The sequence below is a fragment of the Mauremys reevesii genome, linkage group 6, assembly GCF_016161935.1.
Source record: "Mauremys reevesii isolate NIE-2019 linkage group 6, ASM1616193v1, whole genome shotgun sequence".
In the NCBI taxonomy this organism is placed as follows: domain Eukaryota; kingdom Metazoa; phylum Chordata; order Testudines; family Geoemydidae; genus Mauremys; species Mauremys reevesii.
In genome coordinates, this window is record NC_052628.1 from 44,240,096 (window position 1) to 44,257,099 (window position 17,004).

The following is a 17,004-nucleotide window of genomic DNA, read 5'->3' on the forward strand; positions in this document are numbered from 1 at the left end:
GTGCCACTGCCTGCTCTGCAATCCTAGGTACCTTTAATGCTCTGCTGCTGTGGCCTACAGCCTAGACACCAACAGCCCACAGAGAAGTATGCAATTCCATGAGTGGGATGCACAGCACACACTAGTTCAGTGTTCTGACCTCAGTAGCCTGCCTACAACCTAACAGCCCCACCATGGCTTCCACCAGCCTGGGTTACTACTCACAAGGTGACTCCAACACATCCCCAGACCTGAACATCCACAAAACTGTCTGCCCTGGAGTGTCCAGCCCTCTCCTGGAAATTCAGAGGAGTAATAAGGTGTGTTGCTACTTTAAAGAGACAAACAGCAGCTTGCTGCTTTAACTGGCATTAACAATCACTTCAATTCATACACTGCACCGGGATGGTTTAAATTAAAAACAAAAAAGACTGCATTTGAACTCACTTAAAATAGAAGGATAAAGACCAAATGGATAGAAGCAAATAAAAGTAAAATACTCTGAGGGTAGGTCTATATTTACCGCGCGGGTCGACGCGGACAGTTCGACTTCTCGGAGTTCGAACTATCGCGTCTAATCAAGATGCGATAGTTCGAACTCCCCACGCACTCCAGACGACTCCGGAACTCCACCACTGCGAACGGCGGTGGTGGAGTCGACCTTGGAGCCGCGGACTTCGTTCCTGCGGCATCTGGACTGGTGAGTAGCCCGAACTAAGGTACTTCGACTTCAGCTACGCTATTCGCGTACCTGAAGTCACGTACCTTAGTTCAACCCGCCCCGCCCCTTAGTGTAGGCCAGGCCTAAGACTTAACAAGCTACAGCCTTGGTTCAGGATAGATTTCTTACCAATCTTTTTCTTTCCAACCATGGCTGATGTTCTCACTCAGGACCTTCCACAGAAGTATAAAGTGCTGGTTTCCCTCTAATTTCTGGCAATTCGGGGGGGGGGGGGATCTTTCCCCACAGGAAAATAATTCCCTCCCCTCCCCACCCCTTTTCTGCTGAAGCATCTAGTACTAGCAACTGTCAGCAACAGGATACTGGACTAAACGGGCCAACAGTCTGACAATTCCTACATTTCCTATTCCAACATCTCTACTTTTGTTTCTCCCATAGGAGCTGAAAAATTATGTTTGGCTTTTCCTACTCCTTGGCTCTCTTGGGAAGGGCTGATGTTACTGTACAACAAGCTTCATTTTTTCTAGCCCGTTGTACCCATCCAGATGAGCTATTAACTAATTCTACTGCAAATGCAGAAATGTCATGCCAATTTTAACTGCTGAGGGAGAAGATTCCAAATGATCAGAAAGAAACTCAGCAGCCACGTGAGAGGCTGGTAAGAAACTTGAGCCAATGTGGCTCATGCATACACACATACCTACCTACTGAAAAGTTATCTGGAAGTCCAAAATATGAAGGCAGATCTACCAACCCTAAAAAGGTTCTTGATACACATCTTCCTCCCTAAACTGGTCTATTATAACTGAAAGGTTCTTATAAGTAGCATGTGAGATGACTTTGTAATCATCAATTATCTACTTGTTAACAGCCTTCTGAGTTACGTAAATGGCATGCACCTAACCAGCTATTAATAATTAACAGTCTTCTAGTAATCAGGTTACAAAAGCATCAGCTATGCAATGCCATCATAAAAGCTTTAAGGTTCTTCTGGAGAGAGACTGTTCCTGTACAGCCTTGAAGTAAGTTCAGAGTAAGGCATACATGTGCCACCTTCAGAAAATTCTGTTTCAAATGAAACTTGGCTATATCTTTTTGACATTAACAAGGGTGGGAAGTATTGAATGCCGTTTGTCTAGCAGTTAAATATTAATGGCTTTGAAGTTTAGAGGTATGCCTTTAAAAAAAATTATAAACTTATCCCTAACTTGTCAGAAACCAACTGTCATCAATGGAAAAACTGCACTGGGATTTAGGATTTTTTGTTTAAAGTCTATCAAAATTTCTTGGAGACACTTTAAAGCAATGCCTTTGAGCAATGGCAGCCCTCTGCATTCTTTTGAATATATGGTTGCTGGAGTGAGACTTCAAAATATAGGATCATCCCTGGAGCTTGACAACTCATCCCTGATCAAACACTGCATTAAGTGGAAAAACTTTTAGTTACTGGAGATAATAGATTTACCACCACCAAAAAAACCTAACAGTTAAATATCTAGATTTTCACCCCAATTCAGCAAAGTTTTTAAACATGTGAGTAGTCTCACCGCAGTCTATGGGACTACTCCTATATGTAAGCAAGTCCTCATTCATGAAATCAAAACCAGTCATGTCACTCTGCAATACTCACTATTAAACACCTATACATCTTAATTTATATATCTTCCACATCCTCCCAACTCTCGTCTTCCATGCAACCAAGGGAGCACACCCCAGACTTCAGGAAACTGCGGTAGATATCTGTAATAGTACATTCCTGGTGTGCGGTTGCTGGTGAGTATGTGCACACCATACAACAAACACTAACCCAGGAACCTATCCTTGCAACAAAGCCCGATGCCAGCTCTGTTCAAATATCTATTCAAGTGACACCATCATAGGACCTAATCACATCAGCCACACCATCAGGGGCTCGTTCACCTGCACATCTACCAACATGATATATGCCATGTGCCAGCAATGCCCCTCTGCAATGTACATTGGCCAAACCGGACAGTTTCTACACAAAAGAATAAATGGACACAAATCTGACATCAGGAATCATAACATTCAAAAACCAGTGGGAGAACACTTCAGCTTCTCTAAGCACTCAGTGACAGACTTGAAGGTGGCAATTTTACAACAAAAAAAACTTCAAAAAACAGACTCCAAAGAGACTGCTGAACTCGAATTAATATGCAAATTAGATACAATTAACTCAGGCTTAAACAGAGACTGGGAATGGTTGGGTCATTACACTAATTGAATCTATTTCCCTATGTTAAGTTCTCCTCACACCTTCTATGGGTCATCTTAATTATCGCTTCAAAAGTTTTTTTTCTCCTGCTGATGATAGCTCATCTCAATTGATTAGACTCTTCCTGTTGGTATGCATACTTCCACCTTTTCATGTTCTCTGTATGTATAAATATCTCCTGTCTGTGTGTTCCATTCTATGCATCTGAAGTGAGCTGTAACTCACGAACGTTCATGCTGAAATAAAATTTGTTAGTCTCTAAGGTGCCACAAGTACTCCTGTTCTTTAAAAAAAAAAAAAAAAAAAAGAAAGTGTGTACTAGTTCAGGGGTAGGCAACCTATGGCACGCATGCCCAAGGCGGCACACAAGCTGATTTTCAGTGGCACTCACACTGCCGGGGTCCTGGCCACCAGTCCGGGGGCTCTGCATTTTAATTTAATTTTAAATGAAGCTTCTTAAACATTTTAAAAACCTTATTTACTTTACATACAATATAGACTATATATTATAGAAAGAGACCTTCTAAAAATGTTCAGATGTATTACTGGCACGCGAAACCTTAAATCAGAGTGAATAAATGAAGACTTGGCACACCACTTGTGAAAGATTGCCGGCCCCTGTACTAGTTAGTGTGCAACTTATTTTCTTTTCTAGTTCTTACCTCTTAACCAATCAATACTTTGATAAAAAAAGTAAAAAATAAAAATAAAAAAAACAAAAACGAAAAACAAAAAAAACCAAACATCATCTGATACCACTTTGACCTCGAGGAGTTGGGAATAAATATTGAAATGAAATGTCACACACAGGTATATTTATTTAGTGACAGCAGATCAAAGTCAGTTTTCTGAGGATGAAAAGCAACAAGTTTGTTGGTTTTTTTCCCCCCAAAATCAATTTGGTAATGAGATACTACTGAACATATCAGAAACACACAGACACTACACAACATTTTACTTCAGATCATCAAAGCTGCAGCAAAATCTGTAGGTCTCCCAGATAAGTGTCATTACCTTTTCATTTCAGTGCTAAATATCAGACTAATAAGAAAGTTGAGACTGAATACTACTGCAGTTTCATCTCAGCAGCAGAGGAAACAGGAGAAGTGTAAGTGCCATAAAAAAAAAGTTTCATTACTTAAAATTAGGATCAAAAACATACAAATTATATTTTTTTTTAAAAAAGCCCACCATTTTCTCCCATGAGATGTCATACGTATTTTTCTTATCCAACTGCAGAATTTCAGAAAATATAAAGTTTCACATCTCTTCACATTCTCTGCGTTAGAAGTGGACAAAGCTGAAACAAGGGCAAAACTCATCAGATTAATGGCTGCATGAAAATGCTTCCTTATACTAGGGACTTCCTATTTTCAGGTATATGGCTAAAATCCACAAACCCCAGTCATGAATCTAGTCACATTTATCTAGAGACACAGTTGTCAGCTAGGAAGAACACAGTAGAGACTGACAACTGAAGTTTTTTCCCACCAAACATGCTCCAAATAAAAATACATTAATACCATAGAATCTTTACACCATGTAAATCACAAGCAAATTTATTTAAATAAGTTTAAAATTTCAGAACTAAGATCTCCACCATGAAGAGGGGAGGGAAAATGAGTTAAGCCAGGAAGGCCAGGGGGAGGGAGATGTACAACAAGCAAGAGATGCAGCAATTTACACTTAGAAAGTCGACAGTTTTTCACTTAACTACAGTGCCCATTAAACTAGGAGTGGACAAACTACAGCCCACGGGCAGGATCCAGCCTATCAGGGCTTTGGATTCTGCCTGCGGGATTGCCACCCCTGTGGTGCCGCAAGGGTGAAGGCAGGCTCCCTGCATGCCCTTGCCCAGCTCCTCCCAGAGGCCCTTGGGGGGAGGGTGGGCGGGCAGAGGGCTCCGCACATTGCCCTCGCCTGCAGGTACCTCCCCCAAAGCTCCCATTGGCCACGGTTCCCCATTCCCGGCCAATGGGAGCTGCAGGGGGCGGTGCCTGCAGGCGAGGGCAGCGCATCGAGCCCTCTTGCCCCCCCCTTCCCCAGGGGCCACAGGGACACAGTGCGGGCCGCTTCCAGGAGTGACATGGGGCCAGGCCAGGCAGGGAGCCTGCCTTAGCACCACTGTGCACCGCTGCCATCCCAGAGCCACTCAAGGTGAGCAGTGCCGGGCTGGAGCCTGCATCCCAAACCCCTCCTGCACCCCAACCCCCTGCCCTGAGCCCCTTCCTGCACACTGCACACCCTCCCACACTCTGCACTCCCTCCCTCCCGCACCCCAACCCCCTGCCCCAGACCTACATTCATGGTCCTGCATGCAATTTCCCCACCCAGATATGGCCCTCGGGCCAAAAAGTTTGCCCACCCCTGCATTAAACAATACTCCATTGATCTACTCCTTAAGCTTGCAGGGGATGTGGCTGTAGGAGGGGATATCTGACATCACCATTTTTTACTATGTCTAGTAGGCATCTGGTACAGTCAGCATTCTCCTCACCTTTCTTAAATGGAAATTAGTTGGAGATGATTGGGCTGCCTTGTAGAGAAAGATATTCCCCTACCACAGATGAGTTCTCTTTCCTTAGGTTATATTTAAGGCCCCTTGTTTTCAGTTTATTGATTTTTAATTTAAAAACTCCTACATTTTATAAAAGCTGGAACTCAGTAAAAACTGAATTGGCCCAAAATTTGGGCATCTCTCAAATACAAGAAAACACAGATTATGTTAAGAAAATCCAATACATCAGGTAGATGTGTTTATGTTAATAATAAGTTGCTTTGCATTTACACGGTCTCAAAGTAAAATCATGTAGTGGAATCTACACACCTGCATGTATCGACTGTTAGTGTACACTTTCATGAAACTAATTGCATTAAACTGCTTCTAATTTCAATACTCTTAGTTTTCTTTATTAGTTGCTTTCTTCCTGTCCTACCATTCCCCATTATTAATCCTGATGTTTATCCAGAAAACTGGTGCTAGTTTTTGCACTGATTTTCACTTGTGTAATTTTTGCAATAAAAACACTGATAAATTACAGGGAAATTTTAAACAAAATGAAATGAAAACAAGAGGGCCTTTGTTAGATTTGCTGTTTTATCACTTGTCATCCTCCTTCTCTTCCTCCTATTTAAACGGTCTCTTTTCCCGTATTCTCTGCTCTCTCCCATACATACTCTCACTTCTCCTCCCCAGAAAAATCTGATCCCTGTATACTTTTAACTCATCATACTCTTCCTCCTACTCCCTTCTACAAAGCAGGCCATTCACATCTCACAGATAGGGCTGGTAAATTTTACCCAACAGGTATTAAGTTTAGTCACCTTGATGTGAGACGCTAAATACCAAGGCAATGCCCATAGACCTTGCTCCTTTTCTATTAGCCTCTGACTAACTGGTGGTTGAGATCTGAGGCACACCTTCTCCCTTCCTCCTTCTGTGAGAATTATATCTCTTCCCTTTCGACACTGCACCCACACCTTCCTTACTGCTCAGAAGGGTGGAGGTGGAGATAAGCTTCCACTCCCTAGGTGCTCCAGGACCGGAGCACCCACGGAGAAAAATTAGCAGTGCTTAGCACCCCCCAGCAGCCAAGCTCCCCCCTCTCCACACCGCCTCTCCCCTGTCGGCAGCTCCGCTGATCATTCCTCCCCCTCCCTCCCAGCACCTCCCGCCCACCACCAACAGCTGTTTCCCAGCATGCAGGTTGGACAAGCAGGGACAGGGGCAGGAAGAGGCAGTGAGGGGGCTTGGGGAAAGGAGTGGAGGGGGCAGGGCCCAGGGCAGAGGAGAGGTGTTGAGCACCCCCTGGGTAGAGGGGAAGTCGGCACCTATGGAGATGGAGAAGGCAAATAATAAGATCTGTTATTCTACCTCTTGCTCAGTCTCTGCATTTGGTTCTCTTTCTTTCAAGCAAAGAGAGCCCATGCATGCTTCCAACCCTACTTATCAAGCATCAACAGCAGGTGAGTGATACTGGAGTATCAGTTTCACTAGTGCTCCAAGTTTCCGAAACGCTCCAATGAAAACTGACATGTATCACAGTAATTTCAGACAGCTGCAGCTTGACAAAACAACATGCAACAGCAGCCGCACTGGAGCAGTCTGCAAACGTCACTGCTTTGGTTTATACTTACTTCACATTTGGATTATTGTTTTTAAAAAGAGGACAGAAGCTTAGATGCTGCAGTTGGTGCCTGAACTCACCAGGGTTGCCAGGCATCCAGTCTTGGACCAGAACATCCAGTCAAAAAGGGTCCCTGGCAGCCCGGTCAGCAGCGCAGCAGGGCTAAGGCAGGCTTCCTGCCTGCCCTGGCTCCCAGGGACTCCCAGATGTGGACGGCATGTCCAGCTCCTAGGTGCAGGGGCAGCTATGGGGGCTCCTTGCACTGCCCCTGCCCCAAGTGCCAGCTCCGCAGCTGCCATTGGCCAGGAACCATGGCCAATGGAGCTACAGGGGTGGTGCCTGCAGGCACGGGGAGCGCGCAGAGCTCCTGTATCCACCCCCACACCTAGCATATGCCAGCCACTTCCAGGAGCCGCCTGAGGTAAGCGCTGCCTGGCCAGAGCCTGCAACCCACACCCCCCCCCACACTCTAACCTTCTATCCCAGATCAGACCCACTCGCACACCCCAAGTCCCTGCCCATCCCTAAGCCCCTTCCCACACCTTGAACCCCTCCTTTCTGGCCCCACTCTGCAGCCTGCATCCCCAGACAGAGCCCACACCCCAACTCCCTGCCCCAGCCAAATGAAAATGAGCGAGTGTGAGGGAATGGAGTGAGCAGGAGGTAGGGCCTCGGACAAGGGGCAGGGCAGAGATGTTTGGTTTTGTGTGATTATAAGCTGGCAACCCAAAATACTCACTACAAGAATTAATTCTCAACCAGGGTTTGAAAAGTATCTGCACTGAACTTCACACTGTACTCTTCCATCCTCATCAGAGCACCTTACTTCTAGTCAAGAACGGGATAGGATCAAATAATACACCCTCATTGCTCAGAGGTTCCCCCCCCCTCAGACCAGAGGACACACACTCCATTTACCTAGCAAGGCCTTGTAACCAAAAGGGTTACAAGAGCGCAAATATCTGAAGCCAGGTCTTCCAAGTTACAGTACAACTGGGTCATTGAGGCACGCTAATACATACTACTTTGTACCTACTGTAGCCTTCAATCTCTAAGCCACATAATAAAAATCTAATACTTCATACTGAAGGGCATGATAGCTATTTTTGGATGTTATTGTAGAAGCAGAAGTAGTTTAACAATATAATTCTCCATAAACTGTGAGATGAATCTGTAAGTGATTCCATAGAAAGACTCATTTGTCAGCCCTCCTAGTTTCAAATGGGCTAAAGTAGGAAGAGTCACTCCTCCAACTTGTTACAGATACATTACTATAAATAGGAGGAAGTTTTTGCCACCAAACCAGGAACAATCTGCTATTACAGAATGTGTGTAAGCCCTTAAAAAAAAATCAATCCATCAATAAAAGGTACAATAAGTATTTGGAATAAAAAAGGGTCCTTTAAAAGTACTATATGCAGTTGAGATACTTAATGTTAGTTGTGGAACAATAGAATAGCTATCTCTAGGTCTGATTTAGAAGATGGGGGGAGCATGGGCTGTTAAAGCAGGGATAAAGGAGAGACAAGACAGAACTGGGTGGGAGAATCAAATCGGTATCTTAGATGTCTGTATACTAATGCGAGAAGTATGGGGAATACGCAAGAAGAACTTGAAATGCTAGTAAATAAACACAACTATGACAGTTTGCATCACAGAGACCTGGTGGGATAATACACATGACTGGAATATTGGTATAGAAGGGTACAGCTTGCTCAGGAAGGACAAGCAGGGGAAAAAAAGTGAGGAGGTGTTGCCTTATATATTAAAAATATATACACTTGGACTGATGTTGAGATGGAAATAGGAGACACACTCGTTGAAAGTCTCCAGGTAAGGATAAAAGGGGTAAAAAACAAGGGTGATGTCATGCTAGGGGTCTACTACAGACCACCTACCCAGGAGGAAGGGGATGAGGCTTTTTTTTTTTTTTTTTTAAAAACAACATCATCCAAAAGCACAGGACTTGGTGGTCATGGGGGACTTCAATTACTCAGACATCTTTTTGGAAAATAACACAGCAGGGAACAGATTATCCAACAAGTTCTTGGAATGTATTGAAGACTTTTATTTCAGAAGGTGGAGAAAGCTATTGGGGGGGAGGCTGTTCTAGATTTGATTTTGACAAATAGGGAGGAACTGGTTGAGAATTTGAAAGTAGAAGGCAGCTTGGGTGAAAGTGATCATGAACTCATCATTTCATGATTCTAAGGGATGGTAGGAGGGAGAACAGAAAAACAGAGACAATGGATTTCAAGGTGGCAGACTTTAGCAAACTCAGGGAGTTGGTACGCAAGTTCCTCTGGGAAGCCAGTCTAAGGGAAAAAACAACTGAAGACAGTTGGCAGTTTTTCAAACAGACATTATTAAGGGCACAAGAGCAAACTATCCCACTGCGTAGCAAAGATAGGAAGTATGGCAAGAGACCACGCTGGCTTAACTAGGAGACCTTCAATGATCTAAATTTTAAAAAAAAGTCCTACAAAAAGTGGAAACTAGGTCAAATTACAAAGGATGAATATAAACAAAAAATATGCAGGGACAAAATTAGGAAGGCCAAGGCACAAAATGAGATCAAACTAGCTAGACACAAAGGATAACAAGGAAATTTGCTTCTAATGTATTTGTGGAATGAGGAACACCAAGGACAGGGTAGGCCCGTTACTCAAGGGGGGGGGGGGAGAGAGAAACAATAACAGAAAATGTGTAAATTGCAGAGGTGCTTAATGACTTCTTGCTTTCAGTTTTCACCAAGAAGGTTGGTGGTGATTGGACATTTAACATGGTGAATACCAGTGAAAATGAGGTAGGATCAGAAGAGGCTAAAATAGGGAAATTAAGGATGTTGATAAACTGGAGAGGGTTCAGAGAAGAGCCATGAGACCGATTAAAAGGATTAGGAAAGGATGCTTTATAGTGATAAATTGAACAGATTAAGCCCCATAACCCCAACAAACAGAAGATGAAGAGGTGATGATCAGTTTGTATATATGTGGGGAACAAATATTTCATAATGGGCTCTTCAATCGAGCAGGTAAAGGCATAACACAATACAATGGCTAGAAGATGAAGCTAGACAAATTTGGATGGTAAATAAGGCATATAAAAAAAATTAAGAGCAAGTGGAAGTGACATACCAGCAAGAAGTTGTGATGGATTCTCTATCATTTGCAATATTTAAAATCAAGATTTAATTAAAGGATATCTTTGTTTTGTTTTTTTCCTCCCTAAAGACCGAAATTAGTTCAGGGAAATTCTATAGTCTGAGGTTCTGCATAACAAGCCAGATAATCACACCATTAGCTTACACCAGAACCAGTTAAGCACTTCAGTGCTTGACCTTTTAAGCATATTAAGCGGTGTACATTTTTACAGTGCTGCTTTGCTGACTGTGATCCAGCCAATGTCATAAATGACCATTTCATACCCAACTTAAAGTTACACTATGCATGAGAGTTTGCAGAGTTACACTTGTGAATCTGGGTTCCTTCAAACAGGAGAGGAGGCAAAAACCCTAAAGCCTTATTTATCTTGAATAGAAACACTTCCAAAAAAAACCTAACTATTTTCCTACATTTGCAAAACTCCGGGGGGGGGGGGGGGGAAGTCTGCCTATCCCATAGTGGACAATATCTCATAGGAATATCTTGTTCCTATTAAAATGGGAAGAGAAGGAGGCGGCAAAAACAAGGCTTAAAGTTGCAACCAGAGATACATTTTTACTACGTAATTACAACAGATACCTCTATAAATGAAGTACATCAGTTTGACAGGGAAGGAGAAATGGTAATGAAATAGAGATATGTGGATTAAATTCAGCCCTAGCATAAGTGGGTGTAACTTCCATCAAGTCAATTGGAACTGTGCCAGTTTATTCCATGGACGAGTTCATTTCCACAGCCAACCATGCTAGATTACAAACTCAATGTATGCAACTAGCACACCACAATTCCAAGTGACAGCTACCAGAACTCAAATCTATGTTACTGTCCAGAATGAGACAGTTACTGCACACAGCTCTGTGGAAAGACAAGCAAAAATGAAAGCCAAGTTGATGGGGGTGTCTATGAAATTCTAGGTATTACAAGGATAATACCATTTAAACCTGTTTGGAAGAGTTCCTTTCACTATTTCAATTAACTTCACCCAATAAAAAGTGTACAGCACAATTTCTTAAGAAACTTTGCAGGACAAGACTAGCATGTTTACTGATAAATCTTATGGTACAGATACTGCTCTTTTTATTTATAGTAACTTAATACTAATCTTAAGAAGCCTGCAGTATTTTACTGTAGGATTTGTAAAACTCACTAAGGAAACCTTTCTGCTTCCTCTCGCGTGTGCTTCCATTCTACGCACCCATGCTATACTGCTTAGAGGAGGAAGAGAAAAATGAAGATGAAAATCTGGCAGCTTTAATCTCAATTTTATTGCTTTGATAAATTTTAGACACTTGAGAATATTAATTTTTCAACAGGGTGGAAAAACATTTTCCTTAGATCATTTCCAAACTGTTGACATTTTGAGGACAAATGGTTCAATTCACAACTTTTATGATTTACATTTGCCATCAGCAGGTGGTAGCTTTTTTTAGTAGTATAACACAATGGAACAAACATGTTTGTATATCAAATATGATACCCTATACAAACACTGCTGATCTCTGTAGATATTCCAAGTTTGCTGATTATATTTAAAAATCAATTTCCTATTTTGTTACTCATGTAGCATAGGGACACTGTACCCAATACAGAAGGCCCTATTTACAGAAGTACAGAAACCACCAACAAGAGATTCCTCTTTCAGGTTCAACACAGGAGGATTTCTCATAAAGCTGCGGTAGAGAAAGTAATTGTGCAAACCATTATTTTTAAAAAAAAGTGTCTGACAGTACACATTCTTCACCTTTTAATTAACTCTGGCATTTTGAAACACACAGCTGTTATGATAATATTTTGATTATAAACAGTGCAAAAAAAAAGACTGGCCCACATTGCTAGTAAAGAAAAAAAAAAAACCACTGCTACAGTACTGTATAACTCCTCAATATATCAAAATCCATATTGTGGCCCAAATCTTATAGGCACTTGACACTTTTACTAAGCCTTTCAGATCAGGCCAAAATAGTCTAAGTTGTATTTGCACAATACCACTCCTTAATTGCAGCACAGTATTTGCTATTGTTTCTGGAGCTGAAAAATACTAGCATTCAAGTTTTTTCCCCTGCCATGAAAATAAAAGCAAAGTTTGTAACGGAAAACATGGACTAAAGATCCAGAGCAGAGAGATCTCACACATTAGGTAAGGGAAAAAGAGCAATTTCCCCCTGCTTTTATGGTAATTTCTGGATCATTTACTTTGCAGGACTTTGAGAACTGGCTCTGGGCTCCATAACATCAGCAAAGACTTTACTGAGGATGTGATGGGTGCATGCAAGCATACAGCCCAGACTGGAAACACCCTGTTTGAGTTAAGACTTGAATTCTGTTGCCACTGCATCTGCTGCTCTTCCACTGTTTTGTTGTTAGAGGGCTGGAGCCTTACCAGTCTCTCTGGTAATGAGCTGTCACAGGCATTTCAAAAGGTAGCTCTACACTTACAGCAGCGTACAGCCTACAAACACTGCACGTCCAGCTAACACAGGTATAGACAAGAGTGTAGCTGGTGAGGCACAGCTGTGGTGAATAAAGTACAGACATGCCAGAACCCTAGTATGTACCCCATATGGCTCGCTACATGCCCAAGCAGTGCTTTCTACATCTACACTGCTAAAAGTAGCAGTGCAATGTTCTGCTGCCAGAACCCTTCCCCACTGCAGTGAATGACTTGGGCAGCAGTGAAAGACTCCAGCAGGGAGTGACGGAAGGGAAAGGCTCCCCACTGCTGGAGCCTTTCCTCACTGTCTCCTCCAGCCACAGCCTCTCACTGCCATCTGTAGCTATACACTGCAGCGTGAGCACAGCCTGCCTTTCACTGCAGTATGTAGCAGTGGTGTGCAGGGTATGCACAGCAAGGTTAGAAAAGGCCAGAGACTGCTGTCCTGTATCCTGTGAGGCAGAGGTCACACTGTCCTGTTTGCTGTGGTTCATCATACTCTTATTTTCTGTTAGATGCTGCTATCTTGTGCTCCAGAATCTAAGGTTCCATTTCAGCCTTATTCTTGCAAGGAGAATCTCAAAAAACGTGAGCTGAGCATCAACAGATGCAGACACATCACCACTATTTCATTACTCATTTTAAGCTAAAAATAGAAAAGAAACAACTCTGGCTCAAAGAGGGAAGTGAGGAATGAGACAGGTAGAGTGCACTACAGTAAGTGCAGCAGCGTAACAAATGGGACATTGAATGAGGAAGGGCAGGAGCCTTTAGGTCAATGTAAGTCATCATGATAATGTCTCTGGTGCAAGATAAATCGGCAACTATATGCAATGTCATAGCCTTGTTGGTACTAGGATATTGGAGAGACAAGGTGATTAAGAAAGATCTCTTATTAGACCAACCTGAGGAATAGTTCTGTGTAAAACCAAACTTCTCCCTCCCCAGCAGTTGGTCCAATAAAGAGATTGCCCCACCCACCTTGTCTCTCTAATTGGCAGTTGACTCCTGTGCATAGTGACCGTTGGCAAAAAAAGAGAGATACATACAAGTATAAGTGTGAGTTAAGGTTAGAGGGAGGGGGACATTTCAGGAGACAAACTTCTTAAAAAGATTAAAGTTTTAAAAATAGTTTCCAGGGAGAAACACTGAATCTTAGTCTCAATCTGCCGTATGCGTATAATATTATTTTAAAAATCTTGGAAAAAAAAAAATCAGACAAAAAAGTTTAAGTCATCTAGAAATCTTTTTTGTATACAGGAGAAGGAGTGGTATTTAAATAAAAACATCCAAGAGAACTCTCCTTTCCTCACACACAGATGATTCTATCCTCGGAAAAGCACAAAGAGGAAAGAGGCCCTTAGGGAGTTATTGGAAAGGCAACACAGAAGCAGAATGAGCCTCTCAGATATCATTTTTTACATGAAGAGTAGTCATTAGGTGTAAAAATGCTTGGTATATGTGACATTAAGTACCACATCATGCTACTCCGTCAGCGGGTGATTTTGCCACCTCCCCCACCACCAAGTCCAATAATGATGAAAGAGCTTTAAGAAACCAGCACATACTGCACTATGTTTGCACGTAGTTCATAAAACCCTTTGCCCTATGCAGACAGTACTCCATGGTTAGACTTTAGTGCCCATTGCTTGTGTTAATTTAAAATGACCACTAGTTTCTGAAGATTATTCTCTCTCTACTTCATAAAAAGCTACTATTATCTGGCTGAATTATAAAAGCCAAAGCCCTTCACCACAAGATTCTTGGTATTATTTAAGATTCTATAAAATTTCATAAAGACTGAGTCACTCAGGAAATTTTTTCAAAGCTATAGTCTTGAGATTGCAACACATTAAAATTTAGTATTAGATTTTTTTAGAGTATATTTTTATTTATTTACCTTTTTGCTTCCTCTAGATGGCATAAATACTCATAAGCAATGTTCTGACGCCTCCGCTCATCCATTTCTTCTGCTGAAAGCCTTTCATCATCCACAATAGCTGTAAACAGAAAAACTATGTCAAATTACATGTGATTAGAGGTGACCCTCAAAGCAATTTTACTAAAAAAACAAAACAAAACTGCTGCAGCTGAGAAAATGCTCTTTATAGGACTTCACTGAGAAACATTTGCCAAATACAGAAGTACTCTTACCACACCAAGTAAAAAAAAAGATTAACACAGTGTTAAAACCACAACATTTAAGATTTAAGTTTTATAAAAGTATTGGGGAAATTTCCACCACATTCAATATCTTAACATTCACACTTCCCCCTCTTTGATTTTAGATTCTTCATACTATTTATCTGAGGGGGCATGCAGAGTTCAATTGTTTTCCCCCCACCTTTTTTAATACGTGGAGGGAAGACAAACTCCCCAGCAACCACTTTTTCAGGCAAATACTAAGATATCAGGTAGTAGGCCTTCTAACTGGAATTCTTCTTACTCCATTATATACAATTCCCATCACCAACCTCCCTCTTATGTAAAAATTCAAGTCCTTACCCTCAAAGGATAACTTCTCCAGTACATGTGGGTACAGTTATCAAGATTGCACAAATAATTTCCTGCATAGTCTTCTGAAAATGTAGGCCTACAGCTTCTATGGCACTAACTTGGCCAAACTGTAAGCCCTGCAATTACATTTGGCCTACTAAAAACAAAAAAACCAAACACCACCACCCGTAACTAACAAAACTGTGCCAGTCACCATGCTTATCTGTTTGCACGTTATTCCTCATCACCAGCCTTTGATCTATTTGTATCTTTTGGATTGTGAGGCTGCTAGGGTGAGGACTTGCGTTTATACAGCACCCAGCATAACATGTCTCCATTACCCTGGCATAAGTAATTAATTCCCCCTGTGCAGTCTCCACTGGATAAAGTAACCTCTATTTTCAGTTCTAAAAACTGTTGTGGGGGTAGTATTGCTATGTGCTGTCAAGAAGTTAGGTTGCACCCCAGAGATGGTTGCATTTCTGTGTGGGTAAAATTATCTCTATAGTTTGCAAGAGCACTTAGGATGAGGGCTGACAAGCAATTTAAAAAAAAAAAAGAATCATGATTAATTGCGCAATTAATCGCGCTGTTAAACAATAGAATACCCTTTATTTTAAATATTTTAGGATGTTTTCTACATTTTCAAATATATTTTAATTACAACACAGAATACAAAGTGTACAGTGCTCAATTTATATTTATTACAAATATTTGCAAAACACAGAATAGTATTTTTCAATTCACCTGATACAAGTACTGTAGTGCAATCTCTTTATTGTGAAAGTTGAACTTACAAATGTAGAATTATATAACTACACTCAAAAATAAAACCGTGTCAAAGTTTAGAGCCTACAAGTCCACTCAGTCCTATTTCTTGTTCAGACAGTTGCTCAGACAAACAAGTTTGTTCACATTTATGGGGGATACTGCTGCTCGCATTTTGTTTTCAATGTCACCTGAAAGTGAGAACAGGCATTGCAAGGTATTTACGTGCCAAATGCGCTAAACACTCATATGTCCCTTCATGCTTCAATCACCATTCCAGAGGACATGTATCCATGCTGATGACTGGTTCTGCTCGATAACGATCCAAAGCAGAGCAGACAGACGCATGTTCATTTTCATTATCTGAGTCAGATGCCCCCAGCAGAAGGCTGATTTTCTTTTTTGGTGGTTCGAGTTCTGTAGTTTCCGCATCAGAGTGTTTCTCTTTTAAGACTTCTGAAAGCATGCTCCACACCTCGTCCCACTCAGATTTTGGATGGCACTTAAGATTCTTAAACCTTGGGTCAAGTTCTGTAGCTATTTTTAGCAATGTCACATTTCTTTGCATTTTTTCAAATCTGCTGTGAAAGTGTTCTTAAAACGAACATGTGCTGGGTCATCATCCGAGACTGCTAGAACATGAAATATATGGCAGAATGCGGGTAAAACAGAACAGGAAACATACAATTCTCCTCCAAGGAGTTCAGTCACAAATCTGATTGACACTTTTTTTAAATCATCATCATCAGCATGGAAGTATGTCATCTGGAATGGTGGCCGAAGCATGAAGGGGCATATGAATATTTAGCATATCTGGCACCAGGGGCGGCTCTAGGAATTGCGCCGCCCCAAGCAGGGCGGCACGCCGCGGGGGGCGCTCTGGAGGTCGCCGATCCCGCGGCTCCGGTGAACCTCCTGCAGACGTGCCTGCGGAGGGTCTGCTGGTCCCGCGGCTCCAGTGGACCTCCCACAGACGTGCCTGCGGATGCTCCACCGAAGCCATGGGACCAGCGGACCCTCCGCAGGCATGTCTGCGGGAGGTCCACCGGAGCCGCCTGCCGCCCTCCCACAGCACGCCGCCCCAAGCACGGGCTTGGCGCGCTGGGGTCTGAAGCCGGCCC

General features: G+C 42.3%; 1 protein-coding gene across 2 annotated transcripts in view; it reads right to left on the bottom strand.

Moving 5' to 3' along the window:
* The window catches only part of IQGAP2 (IQ motif containing GTPase activating protein 2), a 225,549-nt gene that overhangs the window by 146,672 nt on the left and 61,873 nt on the right, over positions 1-17,004 (bottom strand). For both annotated transcript variants that reach the window (XM_039544573.1, XM_039544574.1), the window contains exon 2: positions 14,520-14,619. In XM_039544573.1, the coding sequence (XP_039400507.1) occupies positions 14,520-14,619 (100 nt within the window). The remainder of the gene's footprint in view (positions 1-14,519; positions 14,620-17,004) is intronic.